Source organism: Syngnathus acus, chromosome 6, assembly GCF_901709675.1.
Source record: "Syngnathus acus chromosome 6, fSynAcu1.2, whole genome shotgun sequence".
Taxonomy (NCBI): domain Eukaryota; kingdom Metazoa; phylum Chordata; class Actinopteri; order Syngnathiformes; family Syngnathidae; genus Syngnathus; species Syngnathus acus.
The window spans coordinates 13,675,844-13,692,677 of record NC_051092.1 but is presented as its reverse complement, the minus strand read 5'-3'; the positions used below and the strand labels follow the sequence as shown (position 1 = coordinate 13,692,677).

The 16,834-nt window shown below is 44.7% G+C and overlaps 1 protein-coding gene across 11 annotated transcripts in view; it reads left to right on the top strand.

Moving 5' to 3' along the window:
• Positions 1 to 16,834, top strand: part of tjp1b (tight junction protein 1b) — a 43,854-nt gene extending 27,020 nt beyond the window's left edge. For 2 of the 11 annotated variants that reach the window (XM_037253258.1, XM_037253265.1), the window contains 28 exons: positions 2,960 to 3,016; positions 3,399 to 3,523; positions 3,598 to 3,700; positions 3,852 to 4,167; positions 4,480 to 4,586; positions 5,359 to 5,527; positions 5,623 to 5,767; positions 6,060 to 6,071; positions 6,883 to 7,016; positions 7,386 to 7,491; positions 7,775 to 7,925; positions 8,455 to 8,563; positions 8,649 to 8,868; positions 9,406 to 9,590; positions 9,665 to 9,760; positions 9,849 to 9,931; positions 10,028 to 10,238; positions 10,322 to 10,422; positions 10,522 to 10,872; positions 11,341 to 11,574; positions 12,600 to 13,451; positions 13,543 to 13,634; positions 13,854 to 14,069; positions 14,176 to 14,312; positions 14,443 to 14,908; positions 15,001 to 15,218; positions 15,550 to 15,693; positions 16,532 to 16,834. In XM_037253258.1, coding sequence (XP_037109153.1) covers positions 2,960 to 3,016; positions 3,399 to 3,523; positions 3,598 to 3,700; positions 3,852 to 4,167; positions 4,480 to 4,586; positions 5,359 to 5,527; positions 5,623 to 5,767; positions 6,060 to 6,071; positions 6,883 to 7,016; positions 7,386 to 7,491; positions 7,775 to 7,925; positions 8,455 to 8,563; positions 8,649 to 8,868; positions 9,406 to 9,590; positions 9,665 to 9,760; positions 9,849 to 9,931; positions 10,028 to 10,238; positions 10,322 to 10,422; positions 10,522 to 10,872; positions 11,341 to 11,574; positions 12,600 to 13,451; positions 13,543 to 13,634; positions 13,854 to 14,069; positions 14,176 to 14,312; positions 14,443 to 14,908; positions 15,001 to 15,218; positions 15,550 to 15,693; positions 16,532 to 16,626 — 5,235 coding nt within the window. In that variant the 3' untranslated portion in view covers positions 16,627 to 16,834. The remainder of the gene's footprint in view (positions 1 to 2,959; positions 3,017 to 3,398; positions 3,524 to 3,597; positions 3,701 to 3,851; positions 4,168 to 4,479; positions 4,587 to 5,358; positions 5,528 to 5,622; positions 5,768 to 6,059; positions 6,072 to 6,882; positions 7,017 to 7,385; positions 7,492 to 7,774; positions 7,926 to 8,454; positions 8,564 to 8,648; positions 8,869 to 9,405; positions 9,591 to 9,664; positions 9,761 to 9,848; positions 9,932 to 10,027; positions 10,239 to 10,321; positions 10,423 to 10,521; positions 10,873 to 11,340; positions 11,575 to 12,599; positions 13,452 to 13,542; positions 13,635 to 13,853; positions 14,070 to 14,175; positions 14,313 to 14,442; positions 14,909 to 15,000; positions 15,219 to 15,549; positions 15,694 to 16,531) is intronic. The other 9 variants (XM_037253260.1, XM_037253259.1, XM_037253263.1 and 6 more) reach the window with 9 other exon arrangements.

Genomic DNA, 16,834 nt, shown 5'->3' with positions numbered 1-16,834 from the left:
GTCAGGATCAACAGCTCCAGCTGTGGGTTAGGTGCTGTTGTCAATACTATCTAGAAAGAAGAAGAAAAAAATCTCAGGTTGCAATTGGCTGGAGTTATGTATTTGTTGGAAGCACATTTTATAGCTGACATCTGAAGGGTTTATGGCAAAATTGACTGGCTACTGTGATGTACAGACAATAGTTGTCAGTTTGCTCAATTAAAAATTTCTATTCTAACAAAGACTGAGGTTGTGTTTTGGGAAGTGTTTGCTCCTAGTAACCAATGGCAATATTATATGCACCTTTTTTCATTCCCTGTTGTATAAAAATCTTTATCACAATATTTCAAGCAAAATATTCTATTTGAAAGTACAATTTTATACTTACTTTTCTTTACGTCTGCTGGCTCATCCTTATTTGTAACCCTGTGAAGCAAATCTACTTTTTGACGCGCCGGTCCAAGAAATTATTAAATAATAATGACAAATAAAAAAAGATATTAAGTGTTCTGTCGTGACCATCAGTCACTGCTAAGCTGGGCTGTATGTGGGTGTATAGGTGGTGTTGAGTAACATAAATGCACCAGTTTAACAAAGTGCAGTGATACAAACCACTGAAAACATCAAACTAATACCTCAACAGCTTTATGATGTCAGCCTTTATGATGCATCCGAACCTTTTGTGCTGTGATCTATCTACCGTAATGGTCGCACATATTTATGTCGTATGTGAAGATTAAGATGGTCCATAATAGCCGCTCAAGTGTTTTTTTTTGTTTTTTTTGCAGTCTGAGGTTGACTCGGCGGGTTGTCCTTGAAGCGTTCGGGTCATGTTATGCACAATGAAACATTGTGCCGTGAATGCCCGATACAGCATAGGCGGCGTAATGTACAGTCCCTTCATGTCATTGGTTGTGACACCTGTCTTCTCAATGTGACCGGGAACAGCAGCTGCATTGTAAAGAGGAAAGGATAACGTCAGCTTTCAAAAATCACTTCCAACATGTAGTGAGCCATCATTTTCCTGGAAGTGGAAAGGAAAAAAAAAAAAGATGAAGGGAGGAAAAAATGCCGCTTGCAGAGAAAAAGCGATGCTCTGAGCACTGAGGCCATTTGAGAGTTAAATCCGATACAGCAGTTTACACTGCGGATGGATGTTCACTAGCACAGAGTCCCGTGCTCTAGCCCAAACTGCAGATCCCACACAGATCGCTGCCAAGCCCAAAGGGATTTGCTTCAATCCCATGAGCATGTGCAGGGTGGGATCCATTTTGAAGAAGGATGTTTGGAAATGACATGTTTTTAGTTTTTTTAATGAATAATAAATATTGGAGAGGGATATCAATTTGTTTTTTCGGATTTCTCTGCAATACTTGTGTTCGGTGTTTGTGCTCGTGTCATTTGCTTTTTTTTTTTTTTTATTATCAAAATCAAAAATCTGATTTTTCACGAAAAATAAATCTGGGATTTTATTTTCCGACCATATTTTCCAGCCCGACTCTCAGCTGTGCATTCCATCTGTGTGATGGTCCATCTGTGTTGTGCCCGCTCCCAAGTTGCATGGTCGTAATCCCCCCCAAGCATGGCCCGAGCGTCTCCTTGGAGCTGCCAGCATTGGCTCTGCCTTGTGGCACGGGGCTTGCGCTGGCACCGCTTGTTTGTGCTCGGGCCGGGCAGGACAAAAACACATCATCAGTCAATGGGGCGACCGAACAGCCATCTGTAAAGGGGGTGTTTTCTTCTTGCTACTAAAATGATGTTGGGATGTCACTTGGTCCTTAAATGATATTTTTCAAATTGCAATTCGGCTTGTTTGTTAATGACAATTTATGCATCGTATAGAAAATAAGTCATGAAGAGACATCATAAGACTTTTTTAAAATTATTCATTATATTATATATAGCAAAATCATCTTGTTTTGCCTCAAAATTATATCCGGTCCTTACCCAGCTAATGTAACCCATAAAAAGTTTGTCTGCCCACTCTGTCGCCTGTTTACTTTTGTTCATTTAAAAGGTAGAAAGGCATTTTGGTATGTAAATCCAATTGTGTGGCAAGCACTACAAATGTCAGCCCACTTTAAATTTTAAAACACCACAGTGGTCCCTGTGTGTTACCGCAGCAACAAGCGCTGCAGGAAGAAAACGCCAAACTGCATACTTTCAAAGGTGTACGTGAAAGAGAAAAAAGTGTTTTTTTTTCCCCCCAAATGTCAACAGTATATCGTCTGCCTTGACGGCGCACCGTTTTTTTTTTTTTTTTTAATTCTTTGCATCAACGTTTCCATGGGCTTGACCGATTGGACATAAGTGTAAATTATACTTCCCTAAAGAGTCGCAGTTGGAATTCTATCTTTTCTGCAGTCTTGTTAATATTCAAATGTCTTCACCCCCCTCCCTGCTTAAGTGCTGCAGTGTACATTGTGTTGGAGGATGGAGTGGGGGAGTGGTGATCTCATTCAAACTTGGTCTCACTCCTCAGTCTACCGAGTCCCGCCACAAGCTGCCTGAAGAGATAATGACTGCGGCTCCCAGGCCAAGAACGTGTGGCGGGCCACTTGTGGCGATTTATGCCTTTCCTTTCAGTTCTTGTTAGCCAAATTATTATTTGCTTGTAGACACGATGCTGCTATCATCCAAATATAGGACATATAAAATATTCTAATCTATTAAGTTGTTATTTTACATATATATTTTTTTTACAACCTTCTAGACTTAATCATGTTTTATAAGCAACCATTAACAATGCCGAGGTGAAATGCCGGAGGAGTTCAAGAACGAGCAGCGGAGGCGCTAAGGACAAGGTCGCAGTAACAGTTGAAGGAGCTGACCTTCATCTCATCCTCTCAGGGGGTTTACTGTGACCAAGGCTGTGCTTTAATATCATTCACTATCACTGTGACCTCATTTTATCTCGCAAGAGTTTTTATTAGCGTGTCACGCGACTGTCGTGTTCCTCACTCTTTGTTTGTTTTTCTAGAGCGCAGCAATGGAGGAGACTGTCATTTGGGAACAGCACACTGTAACACTGCACAGGGTGAGTACTAGTCAAAAAAGATCTTGAAAATCTTTCTTTGAAAACCACATCCCTGTTCCAACACTTGCCCTCAATGTCTTGGAGCTTCCCAGTTTGGATTTAATATGTTTGAGAGATGCCAGCCTGCTTCGTGACAATGGTCCAGGTGCTTTGAACAAAGCACAAATGCACCCGGACTCCACTCAAGGCTACAGTCAGCATCATCATTACGCTGACATTTCTCCATGCAAGCGTGGAATTTTCTGGCCCTCTGTGTGATGTGCAACAAAATATCGAGAAGCCCTTTCAACTGAATGCATCCCCTCGAGGCATCTTTATCGTTATGACAGGTCGTATCAGTGTACATAAATCAACACGCTCGTGTATTTATTTTTCAATTCAGGCACCAGGGTTCGGCTTCGGGATAGCCATATCAGGAGGCCGAGATAACCCTCATTTTCAGAGTGGCGAGACCTCCATTGTTATCTCAGATGTGCTAAAAGGCGGGCCGGCTGAAGGTCTACTACAGTAAGTGATTGGCAGCACAGTCGGATTGGTTTTGCATTTTCCGTCTTGCTCCAGCGTGTCTTTTCTTCTTGTAGGGAAAATGACAGAGTTGTCATGGTCAATGCTGTGTCTATGGATAATGTGGAGCATGCCTATGCGGTCCAGCAGCTTCGTAAAAGTGGAAAAATTGCCAAAATCGTGAGTTAAATTGTTACCGTTGTGTTACAGTGAGTAATTCCAAAATAGAAAATGGAGGTCCCCTGAGCTGACTTGAGTCGACGCGATTGATTCATCCCCCTGTAACCAACCACGTCCTCCTATTCCTGACGTCTTGATTTCTTTTGAGCAGACAATCAGACGGAAGAGGAAGGTTCACGTCCCCATGGGTCGCCTCGGGGAGAGGGAAACCATGTCCGAGCATGACGAGGAAGAGGACAGTTACGACGAAGAGATATACGAGACGCGGAGTGGACGTAGCGGCGCGTACAGCGGCATGGGCGGAGCCATGGGTCGGCGCAGCGGTCGGAGCTGCGGCCGAAGGGACAGGGAACGTGAACGCAGCGGCTCGCGAGAGCGAAGTCTCTCACCGCGGTCGGATCGCCGCTCACACAACCTGCCTCCTCGCCCCGCCAAGGTCACGCTGGTTAAATCACGGAAAAATGAAGGTGAGGCTCACAAAGTCGGGGATAGATGAAAGAAAGAAAATTAGTCCAACTGTTAATCCTGGAAAACCACTTTATTTTCTGCTGGGTCAGAATTAAGTCAATTTTGGTGAAGTTCCAGGGAACACAAAATTTGCCAACCTCAGCAGAATCCAAGTTACTCAAATAAATCTTAGTAAAAAGAGAAGAGGATTTAATCTTCTTTAATCTTCACTGTTAATCCTGGCGGAAGCAGAATCCGTGTGTAGTCTGCGCCGTGCCGTCTTGTCAACTCTGTGCTAGCTAACCTTGACTTTGTTGTTGTCGTTCACCAAGCAGAGTATGGCCTGCGCTTGGCCAGCCACATTTTCGTCAAGGACATCTCCCCCGAGAGCCTGGCAGCCAGGGATGGAAACATCCAGGAGGGCGATGTTGTACTGAAGGTGAGGGAGGCTGCTGGGGAAACATCACAAAATGTATGAAACAGACGATTAGCTTGCAGCAAGTGCTTTTTATTATGGTTGGAAGCATAAATGAGAAGTGGTAATGTAGTGGAATTCTTTTTTTTTTTTTTTTTACTGCTTTTTTTGTGCTGTCCAAAGTTGCATAACAGCACTTACAGATGCAGGCTGGTGTGTTTCCAGAATCGCCACATAAAATAGCAGTATGTGCGTAACAGGTAGTTTTTTTTTTTTTTTAACTAACTGCTCTCAATCAGTTCTGTTCTGACATTGAAATGAAGGCAAGGGGCTATTTTTTTGTTTCAAGTCTTTGCAAACTTTAGCACACTTCACCTCATCATCACTCTGTCTGCCTGCACAAGCTTAAGAGATCAAAAATAAGATTTGTATTTAAAAAAAAAGAGATAAAAAACCTGTGACCTGAAAGATTATGTGATAGTGAGACTGCAACCCTTCCCAAGAGGATGCAGTAAAGACATTCATTAGTCAAGATAAAGAAATAACGGCGCTAGTACGCTACAATTCTTTTATTCGATTTCTAAGGCTTGTGGTGCTAATGGAGTCTGGGTTTCTTTTCGACACACTTTACATTTGATTTCACTCTGATAAGGATGACCGCTGTTGATCTGCATTTAATCATGACCATTAAGTGTGCTACTAAAGTGGCAGACAAACAGTGTGGGTTTAAAAATGTCTGGCCACCAGGAAAGCGTCATCATGTCAAAGATAACAATCCGTCTTCTGATTCTTGCAGATCAACGGCACAGTGACCGAGAACCTCTCCTTGATTGATGCCAAGAAGCTGATAGAAAGGTCGAAGGGCAAGCTAAAAATGGTTGTCCAGAGAGATGACCGGGCGACCTTGCTGAACATCCCTGACCTCGATGACAGCATTCCTTCAGCCAACGCCTCCGACAGAGACGGTGAGATTGCTGTTAAGTGGTCGCCGCTCGCTGGCTGGGGTGCTTAACACTGGTGTGTGCGTGTGTATGTGTGTGTGTATGTGTGTGTGGATAAGACATTTCAGATATCCAATCTCTGGCATCCGACCATTCCAATCGATCGCACGACAGAATTCGTAGCAGCCGCTCCCGCTCTCCAGACAGACGATCGGAACCCTCGGACCACTCCAGACACTCGCCACCTCAAGTCAGCAATGGCAGGTGAAGACCAGCAATACAAAAAAAAAAAAAAAACATGAAGTATGGGTTGTTAAGCTTTTTTTTTTTGTCAAATATCAAAAACATCATTCCTTGTGAAAGTTTTCACACAGCTATTGTCACTTGTGTTTTGTGGCTGGGTCATTTTTAAAAACAGTATATCAGAATATTGCATCACATTTGCAAAATTTAACGAGAGCATATAAAAATGGCATTTTCATAAAGTGCATTACTGTATACAGTATATGACTTGACTATAAACTTGATTTTTCTTTTTTTCCCGTTCTTTGGCCAGTTGGAGAATACCGTAAGTTCATGTAATTTGTGACTATGGTAATTAGTTGTAGAACTAGTAATATTTAGTATAATAGTGTAAATCTTGTTTGGGGGGAAAAAAAGTGCTAGAGAAATAGATCGTTATTATATTTGTGATAAACTTTAAATTCAAATCCCGACTTGGACACTTTTGTAATGTTGCTGAAACAGTTTTTTTTTAGTTTTTTTTTATTAACATTAAGGATATTTTACACTGCAGTTTCTGGTGGTTAATATTTTGTGGCATTGTCCTTTATGTGTTATTCAAAGCGGCTACCACCGCAGTGCCGTTGACATCCCTCAGCCACCCGCCACAGCATTGTATAAATTCACAGACGTGACGCCAGCATTGCCATAAACAAGGTGGCATGTTGATGACTCCATTTATTGACATTGTGTGCAGTCTTTGCTACTGTTTATTTCAACCTGATGATGACATTGGTAATCATTTTTTTTTTCGAGGTAGACTTTGATGCATACCTTCAAGCTACAGGCTATTAAGCGTCTGTGTTCACCTTGAAGACGGAAGATAAAGATGCTCTATAAATAGAACATATAAAAGAGGAACGTGACCTTCAAGACCAAGATGCTGCCTCGGGCTCAAGCTGTTCAGTTGTCCTGTTTTTATTTTTTTCTGTCCCTTATGGTGGGGACGGGGGGGGGGTCTCTATAATTTAGTGCGGTTTAGTGTTTGTTCTTCTTTGTAGCAAAGGTGACGAATCAGTTTGCCTCTCAACTTTTATAGGGCAGCTGTGTCCGTATTTGATGGCGAACTAAACCAATCCATCTCTTTTTGACCTCAGTCACAGAAGTCGAGATGAGGAGCGGCTATCAAAAGGCGCTTCAACACCAGCAAAGCTTTCAGAGGAAATTCCTCTGCCCAAGCCGAAGGAGCCGGCTCTCACCAGAGATGACAAACAACTTCCGCCGCTCCCAGGTCAGACACTCAAGCCTCAGCAGCCAAACTCAGTCTTTGTTTCCTGTGTCATATGCATCAGAACAGCCCCAACAAAGAAGTCTTGTGTGTAAAAATAAAAAAAACCTCCTGTTTCTACCCAGTATTTTTTTTTTTTTTTAAGTACACGAATTCCAAGAAAAAGTTCAGCTTTAGACGCCTGCTGAGCAAGGCTTAACATGCCTGGAGCCAAGTGAAAATAAAACCATAAGATCTTATTTAGTCTGACGTCTCATTCCCGCCTGCAGCGCTCTGCTTCCTGCCTGTTTGTCCTCTCTGCTTCCTTCAGTATTTGTAACAATGATTGTATTTGTGTGATTTTTTTTTTTTTTATATGTATGCTGGCTTCAGAGCCGAAGCCAGTTTACGCTCAGCCTGGACAGCCTGACGTGGACCTGCCTGTCAGCCCATCCGATGCCCCTGTGCCGAGTGCTGCCCACGATGACAGCATCCTTCGGTATTATTCATTGTAGTCATCCTTTGCTGCGTCACAAATTTTGTTTTACACAAGACTATCAGGAGAGGTTGGAGTCTCAAATTAGAACACCAAAGTGACTCATTTTTGTGGTCATCTGCTAAAGCAGGCGACTGAATTTCTAGGTAACTCCACAAAGTTGAATCAAATACTAAGTAGGGCAGCATTCAGAATTCACTCACTATTGGCTTTGTTTTGCAGGACACAAAAATTCCATTGAAGTGTATCTCGTCTAATAAAGTATGACTGTTTTCTTTGTCCTCAGGCCGAGCATGAAGCTGGTAAAGTTCAAAAAGGGGGAGAGTGTGGGGCTGCGGTTGGCAGGAGGGAACGATGTTGGCATCTTTGTTGCCGGCGTGCTGGAGGATAGCCCAGCTGCAAAGGAGGGCCTCGAGGAGGGTGACCAAATTCTCAGGGTACTTTTCCTTGTACCTAAGATCAAGCGTTTTAAAATTAATGCTTTTTGGAGAAATATAAAATGTGATCTTTTTTTTTTTATTGAACATTTTTCACTTTTCCTAATGTGGACAGTAGGGAGTGCCAAGTGGCTCCATACAATTTTGGCTTATTGTGCATGCAGCTTGAGTGCTCCTTTTTTGTTTGTCCTTACACACAATGCTCACTCCAAAATTCCTGTACCTCTGGGCCGGTCTCTTAGCAATGACTTAGGGACTGCGCTGTTTCCTTTCACTGTTTGTACCATTTCCATGCAGCCATATATCTCTTTTGTTACACCTCCTTTGTTTGAGGAATGACTTGAATTCTTACACTCCACAAAAAAAAAAAAAATGTTTCCCTAGCATGTTGGAGAACAAAAATATCTGGGAACCCTTAGTTTATAAATTTCTACTCTCCACCATGCTGTCAGTGTTGAAAGAATGTTACAATTTAGCTTGAATGCACCAAAACGCTCCACCGGGGCTCATCGTGTTTATGGAATTTCAGGTAAACAACGTCGATTTTGCAAACATAATCCGAGAGGAGGCAGTGCTGTTCCTCCTGGATCTTCCGAAAGGTGAAGAGGTCACCATTTTGGCTCAAAAGAAGAAAGATGGTAAGCAAAACTGTAATCAGTCTTATTCCAGCTCTGGATCAGATCATAGCTTGCTCACTCTCTCTTAATATTTTTCTTTTTTTAGTCTATCGGCGGATCGTTGAGTCTGATGTGGGTGACTCCTTTTACATCCGGACCCACTTTGAGTACGAGAAGGAATCTCCATACGGGTTAAGCTTTAACAAGGGCGAGGTGTTCCGCGTGGTGGATACCCTCTACAATGGCAAGCTGGGTTCCTGGCTCGCTATTCGCATTGGCAAGAACCACCAGGAGGTGGAGAGGGGGATCATCCCTAATAAAAACAGGTGAACAAATAACACAAGCAACAAGATTCTGCCTCTTAATGACAGATTTTTTAATATATTTTATTTATTTTATTTTTTTATTATATGTTGCTTGTGTTTCTTTTTTCTTCATCAATTTATATTTAACCTTGTTCAGCCACAAATGGGGCAAAATATGTCATATAATGCATTTTAGTTTCACACACACATTAACAACGTGATATTAAAGTAAGAATTTTCACAGTGTCAATGTAAATATTGCACTGTGTTCTTTCTAGACAAGAGGAAGCTCTTGATGCAGCTCTTCAATAGATTATGCAGGGGAACCTGAAGTGCCTGCACTATGTTAACGTTAGCAGGAAGTTTGAGCATCCAAAAAAATGACATGTAGAATGAATGGCGCGTTGGACATTTGGTTTTGTTATTTATTTTAAATGTGTCATTTCCTTGAAATGCTCTCTGTTGCTGGCACTATTGAGATTAGCCGTGCCAAGTTTATGACACATCCATTACCTTGTGCGTCAAGTCTTCTCTGCCTCTCCTACGATATGTCAACAGAGCGGAGCAGCTCTCCAGCGTGCAATACACACTCCCCAAAACAGCCGGGGGCGACAGGGCGGACTTCTGGAGGTTCCGCGGTCTTCGCAGTTCAAAAAGGAACCTCAGGAAAAGCCGAGAAGATCTTTCCTCACAGCCGGTCCAGACAAAATTCCCAGCTTATGAGAGGGTTGTATTGAGAGAAGGTGACAAATCTGACATTATGTGAATATTTCCTCTGTATTTGAATTATACAAATTCATTTTATATGTGGTCACAGCTGGTTTCCTAAGACCTGTTGTGATATTTGGACCTATTGCCGATGTAGCACGAGAGAAACTGTCTAGAGAAGAGCCAGATCTTTTTGAGCTTGCAAGTAAGTTTACACATCATGGTTTGAACATCAGGATAACATACAGAAGTTATGAAGTCCATTCAAAATGTATCTATGCTTTATTTTCCAGAGAGCGAGCCCAGAGATGCAGGAACAGACCAGCGCAGTTCAGGAATTATTCGTCTTCACACCATCAAGCAAATCATAGATAGAGTGAGCTCTCCATTTTTTGGTTGTATCAAATATCCACATTGCATTATTCCCAAAAAATCACCCCAACTCACCTTTTCTTCATCTGCTCTTGCCAAGGACAAACACGCTGTGCTGGACATCACTCCCAATGCTGTGGACAGGCTGAACTATGCTCAGTGGTACCCAATCGTAGTCTTCCTAAATCCCGATAACAAGCAAGGTGTGAAAAACATGAGGACAAGACTGTGTCCAGAGTCCAGGAAAAGTGCCAGGAAGCTGTATGAACGAGCCATCAAACTGAGGAAGAATAATCATCACCTGTTCACCAGTGAGTGGCCACTGAATATTAAGAGGCACTAAAAAGGCTGAGTTATTTCCTTTACGTTAATTACCCCAAATCCTCTTTTATAGCCACCATTAACTTGAACAACATGAATGACGGTTGGTACGGAGCGCTTAAAGAAACCATCCAGCAGCAACAAAACCAGCTCGTGTGGGTGTCTGAGGGAAAGGTGAGCAATGGGCACCTTGTTTTTTTTGGGGGGGGAAAATCCGTCACAGCTACAATGCAGTGCGAGTCGTGAGCCCAGGGGTAAATGTTTTCTTCTTAGGCGGACGGCACCACGGAAGATGACTTGGATATCCACGACGATCGTCTGTCCTACCTGTCGGCGCCGGGTAGCGAGTACTCCATGTACAGTACGGACAGCCGCCACACGTCCGACTACGAGGACACGGACACGGAGGGCGGCGCGTACACCGACCAGGAGCTCGATGAGACCTTGAATGACGAGGTGGGTCTGCCCACGGAGCCTGCCATCACGCGGTCTTCCGAACCTGTGAGGGAAGACCCACCTGTCATTCAGGACACCCCCGGTTACCCCGGATACCAGCACCCAGTGTCGCCTGACCCAGCGAACCGTATAGACCCCACTGGCTTCAAGATGACATCCCCACAGCAGGTAATGTTTCCCAGCCTTTTAAACCACTGCAGTGTGTCCGGATAGGTATACTGTACAGTGTAAAACTCGAGAGGTTAACTCGTCTCGGTTGTTGCCTAAGGCCATGTCCACACGATTCCCATTTTATGTTTTTGATTGTGTGTCCTTGATCATCTATTATGTTCAGGTCTCTTAAGGTGCTCAACATAAATTAGTACACCGCCTTTGAAAAGTAAGCTTTTCATTCATAAAAAAACAAACAATTGAAGCATTTTTTGGCGCACTCTGTAGGCAACATACATTTTCAAAACATTTGTGTCCGTGTGGACATAGCCTAAATTGAATTATTCAGCCTGATTTAGAAGCTACTGGTACATTGTCTGATGAAAGCAGAAGTCTGGCGCTTTCGGAAATATCAAGGTGTTGGCCTTTGACTTTGTGTGCCCTTGGCAAGCCGTGTTTGTAAATGTCTTTTAACAATATTCACAGCAAGAGGAGGCTTCTCTGCCCATGCCCTCCTTGACCGCAGCGGTGGTAGCGCCCCCTGCTGTTGAGCAGCCTGTACAGCTAGAGGCTTTGCACCTAGAGGAGCCGCCCCATGCTGCAGCCGCAGCTCCTCAGGCTGACTCACTTAGCAGCCCCAGTCCTGCCCCTGAGCTTTTTCAGCCCCCACCACCACCACATGAACACTACCCACCTGGACCACCTGGTCCAGAACCAAAGGTACCCGCTGTTTCCACTGCCCACTTGGACCGGGCCTGGGCCACAGTCTGCCGTTTTAACTGCCTGTCTTCACGCACATGCTTTCCACTCGCTCTCTGCATGAATTGCGCACACTGTGTGTGCCTCACTGCGCCCACTGTGTGCCTCTGGCTCCCAGAGAATGTGCGACATACTGGTCCACATGCACAATGGTGAGACCTGGGAGACCAGAAGGACTGGTAAATCTTGAGTCTTTGACCAGGGTGAAGACCATCAACAACCAGCCCTAACTGTTGCCTTTTACTCCCTTTGCATGGCTCCAAAATATTTTTGGGTTCCTTTAGCTTTAACTCTCTTCCGTAGACGAAAGACAATCCTTTCGAGTGGCCTAATTGTAGATGTGTCGTGTTGTAGTGCCAGTAGTTTTTTTTTGCATTAGATTCAAACTGAATGTTGGTTGCATGATGAAAGCTAACCTGCAGACAGTACTCTTGATAATGATTTCCGTCAAAGCAATTCTCCCTATGGAACAAATCACTCACCTCAGCACACTGCATTATGTTAATGTTCACATGCTTAGTTCTGAGCAGATGCCAAGAAATCAACCTTCTTCCATAGGAAGAGCTGTAACTCAATTTGCTGTCTACAGGCTACACATCATATGTTTGATATGTGGCCTTTCAGAAATGAAATTGATTTTATTATCACACATGGAAGAAGAAAAAAAAATCAAACAAATATGGATGATCGTCATTCTTGAAAGGCATCTTGTCAAACGGGCATTCAGAACTCTTTCAATAAACAAATATTTGCTTGTGTAACTTTGCACTTTGACAAATTTCTCTATGTAATTTGGAAAGTGTTACATACTGTATGCTCACTTCCATGAATTTCACTTTTATTCAGCTGTTTGTTTTTTTTTTTTTTAATTTGTTGGGGATTTCTTTCCCCAAAGTTCTGCCTTGAAACACGAAGATGGTTAAACGCGTAGGATCATCGCCATGGTTCTGTCCCCAAAACATTCATTTCATATTGTCTCTTCACAGATGTTCAAGAAAGACCTGTACAATCTGGAGGAACCTGTGCGAATGAACCATGGCCTGAAGCAGTCTCTGAGCTATACTCACCAGCTCCCGTACCAGGACAAGCAGCCATACCGGGAATACGAACACCCGCCTTACGGTTACGACGGAGGCGGCTTCACAGAACCAAAGTCTCACAACACTGACTCTCACATGCACTACGACAACCGTGTGCCTCATTACAACGAACAGTGGTCGCCCTACGACCAGCAGACCTCACCCTCCCAGCCCCCAGCTTACCAGCCGGGCCACCAGCAACCCATCGCCTACGCCCCCCGCTCGCCGTACGAGGACGGGCCCGGGAGGGACTACAGCCCGCCACAACCTCGATACGAAGACGCCCTTCCTGTGGGATACGATGGCAGAGCGCGCCACACTAAGTCTATTCGCTACGATGACCCGCCTCCACCGCCGCCCCCTGTTGGCTACGATGCGCGCTCTCCCTATGAGGCAGACGCTCACAGCTTTCCCATTAACTCGCCTCGTTCTCCAGAACCGCCAAAGCAGTACTACGGCGATTCTGGTTTAAGGCCCGCCTTCATTCCCGGTCCACACCGGGGCTTCAAGGCAGGGATGCACGAGCCTGTGATGAACTGCGAACCACCAATCCTCCCTCCTAAAACAGAGGTCGTCACATCCCCTTGTGAACCAGCAGTCACTCCTGGATCTAAACCCTTGCCACCCCTCCAACGGGAAGACCTGGAGGAAGACCCGGCCATGAAACCACAGTCGGTCCTCAACAGAGTAAAGATGTTTGAAAATAAACGCTCCGTTTCAATGGACAGGGCAAAGGAAGGAGACTCGTCAGTTCTCAGGGTACATTATAGCAACGTTAGCAGCGTGTGCTGTTCTTTTCTCCCAAGAAGGAACAAGCTTAGGCTAATTGTGTCCTCTGGTTCTCATTCAGCCAGCAGATGTTCCCAAACCTTCAAGTGCACCTGGTCCAGTGCTCAAGGCAAATTCGCTCAGCAACCTGGAGCAGGAAAGGTCTTCCTACAGGTACGTTGAGGTCACAAACAGCACCCTCAGGCGACAGCAAAGGTAGAGCAAGGACACGTTTTTTTTTGTTGTTTTTTTTTTATGCCTGCTATCTGGCATTTGTTGTTTGAGCCCCATCTAGTGGCGGCAAGTAGTAAAGCAAATTCAAGGTGTAAAAGCAAACGTTCATAAAAATGGTGCCTTAAAACGCTGCCGTAATTTTGTTTGCATCATTTTTAGGGCTCCTGAGCCGCAGAGGCCTCACACCAAACCGCTCGATGATGTAATGCGTACCAATCACTATGACCCGGACGAAGACGAGGAGTACTACAGGAAGCAGTTGTCCTACTTTGATCGTCGGAGCTTTGACAGCAAAGCCATGGGCCAACCCAATCCTGGCATCAGTCGCTTCCACGATGTGGCCAAACCAGCTCAACTGTCGTACCCGTACAACAGGTAGAAGCACACGCCTGCAAAAAGAAAAGAAACTTTCCTGCTTTTTTTTTTTTTTTGTCCAACAGCATTTTTTTAAATTCAATCTTCATGTGTTCACCCAAATTAGAGTGGAGTCTGTCGAGAAAGTGAGTCCAGGTGACAAACGATATGACCCCCTACCTCAGATAAGCCCCTCTTCTCAGTACGGACCCCCTGGCTCTGCCATCCCACCCAATACTCTGCCCAAGCTCATCCCAAGTGATGGTAAGATCTCAAATTACCCACTGGAACATGGACTAGTTGTACTTTGTTAGCATTATTATGCAACAGCAATTGACGTTTCGAACTTATTGGGAATCTTTATTATATCTGTGATTGTTTCTATTTTGTCTAGTGAACTCCATAGCCGAGCCACTGAGCTCCCCCAAACCCGACCTGGCAGCTCTCAGACCCGTTAGCAGGGATGAACCCACACCAATCGGCTATCTGCCCCCAAGGGCCCTTCCCGACAAGTCCTCTGTCAACGGCACGGAGACGGCTCCCGCAAAGACCGTCGGTGCTCCCGTTCCCATCGGTTACAACCGCTACGTCCCTAAGCCGTACACCAGCTCTGCGCGGCCGTTCGAGCGCAAGTTCGAGAGCCCCAAGTTCAACCACAACCTGCTGCCCAACGACACACAGGTGAAGACGGAGCTCCTCGGCAAGCCCGGCACGGTGAGCAACAGCGGGGGAAAGCTGCAGCTCTCCCCCCAGCCTCTGGACCACGACAGTGGTCTGGACACCTTCACTCGCACCATGGACAACAGGCCCAAATACCAGCACAATAACATCAACGCCATCCCCAAAGCCATTCCTGTAAGGTAAATTGTCACTCTGTCTCTTTTTCCACACTCGTGGCGGCTTGTTGTGCACCAAACATTGCCCCGATTGATGACTCTGACCCCCGCTACAGCCCCGGCGCACTGGACGATGACGACGAGGATGAAGGGCACACGGTGGTGGCCACCGCCAGAGGCATCTTCAACTGCAACGGTGGGGTCCTAAGCTCCATCGAGACGGGCGTCAGCATCATCATCCCCCAGGGTGCCATCCCCGAGAACGTGGAGCAAGAGATCTACTTCAAGGTGTGCCGCGACAACAGCATCCTGCCCCCCCTCGACAAGGAGAAAGGTCAGTCTCACATGGAGCTCTCCGTTCCCAACGGGAGGTATAGCTAAGAATAAAGTCATTTGGAGGCGCCATCAACCCACAATGCATTGCACTCCAGCTAATTTGTATCCTCTTAAGATGCTCACAAAAGGTCAGGTGAGTGCACCCTTTACATTTCTGACACCACTGATGAAATGACAATTTGCTACAGGTGATTGTAGTCAGTGTATAGCTTGCATAACTGTAAATATACGGTCTCCTTAAAAGAAGTCAGCACGCAGACATTACTGCAAACATGTTTATTTGTTCTACCTTTCTGGGGTCTGAGTGTGGCTGCATGTCCCCCCTGCAGGAGAAACGCTGCTAAGTCCGCTGGTGATGTGCGGCCCTCACGGACTCAAGTTCCTGAAGCCGGTGGAGCTGCGCTTACCTCACTGTGCGTCTATGACCCCTGATGGTTGGTCTTTTGCTCTAAAATCCTCCGACTCCTCGTCGGGTACGCTGTCCTCTCTCTCGCTCTCTCTGTGTAGGCTTAAAGGTTTGCATGGTTGTACAGGACAGTTTTTTTTCCCCCCACCTTCTTTTCCATATTTCATTCCTTCACCATTGGATATTTTTTTTCCCCTAAATTTCATGAAACAATAAATTCTGATTAAAAAATATATATGTATTTTTTTAGCATTTTTTATGTAGCAGGGGAAGATTTTACTACCAATGTCTTCAATCCTTTTTCAAAGCAATTTCAAAAATTAGCACTGACTTTTCTTGCTGTCATTTTCACAGCGCAGGTGATTATTCTGCTCCATCAAGCATTCCTTGCTTCCCAAGTCGAATCATAAAATACATTACGTCGCCCTCCCCCAGCTTGTAAATGTGTCATTGGCTAAAAGATGTTGCTCAATAAAGAGCTGAGAGTCAGTGTTCAGTCTTTAGCGTGTCTACGGCGCCCTTTCAACTCTTAACTGGTCGAGCAATTCTTTGACTAATAGTGGAGGAGGAGAAGAATATTCAAATCTTGTCATATTTCTTCTTTTCGTTTTTTTGTTACTCAGAACACTAACTTGACATGCAACAACTCCAGAGTAGATCTTTTTCGAATTCATTTCATTGTTTAATTTCCCAAATACATGCATAAAATGTGCTTTGTGCTGGGAAAGAACCTAACTTATCTCATTCAAACATGATGATGGATAAGTTTGACTTCCACATTCAGTCTTAACATGTGATATTGAACATTTGTGTTTTTCTACCGTGGAAGCAAAATTCAAAATGACAATTAATTTGATGATTTTTCTTCATATATAAAATAAACATATGATGTGTATTGTGCGCAGGTGACCCTAAAAACTGGCAGAACAAATCTCTCCCCGGAGACCCAAACTACCTGGTGGGTGCAAACTGTGTTTCTGTGCTCATCGACCACTTCTGAAGAAGGCGACAGCTGGTCTGTTCTTGAATGTGAAAGAAGGTGGCAAGGTGATATGGGGGGGGTGGGGCACACGGTGAATCCACCACTCTCACTTTGTTTACCTGCCTAACCCCTCCAAAAATGAGGAGAGTCCAGCAACGTCCAGCTGTTGTTGTTAGGGTCATTTTTCCGGTGCTTTTGAGGCTTGCAAAAAAAAAAAAAAAAGGAA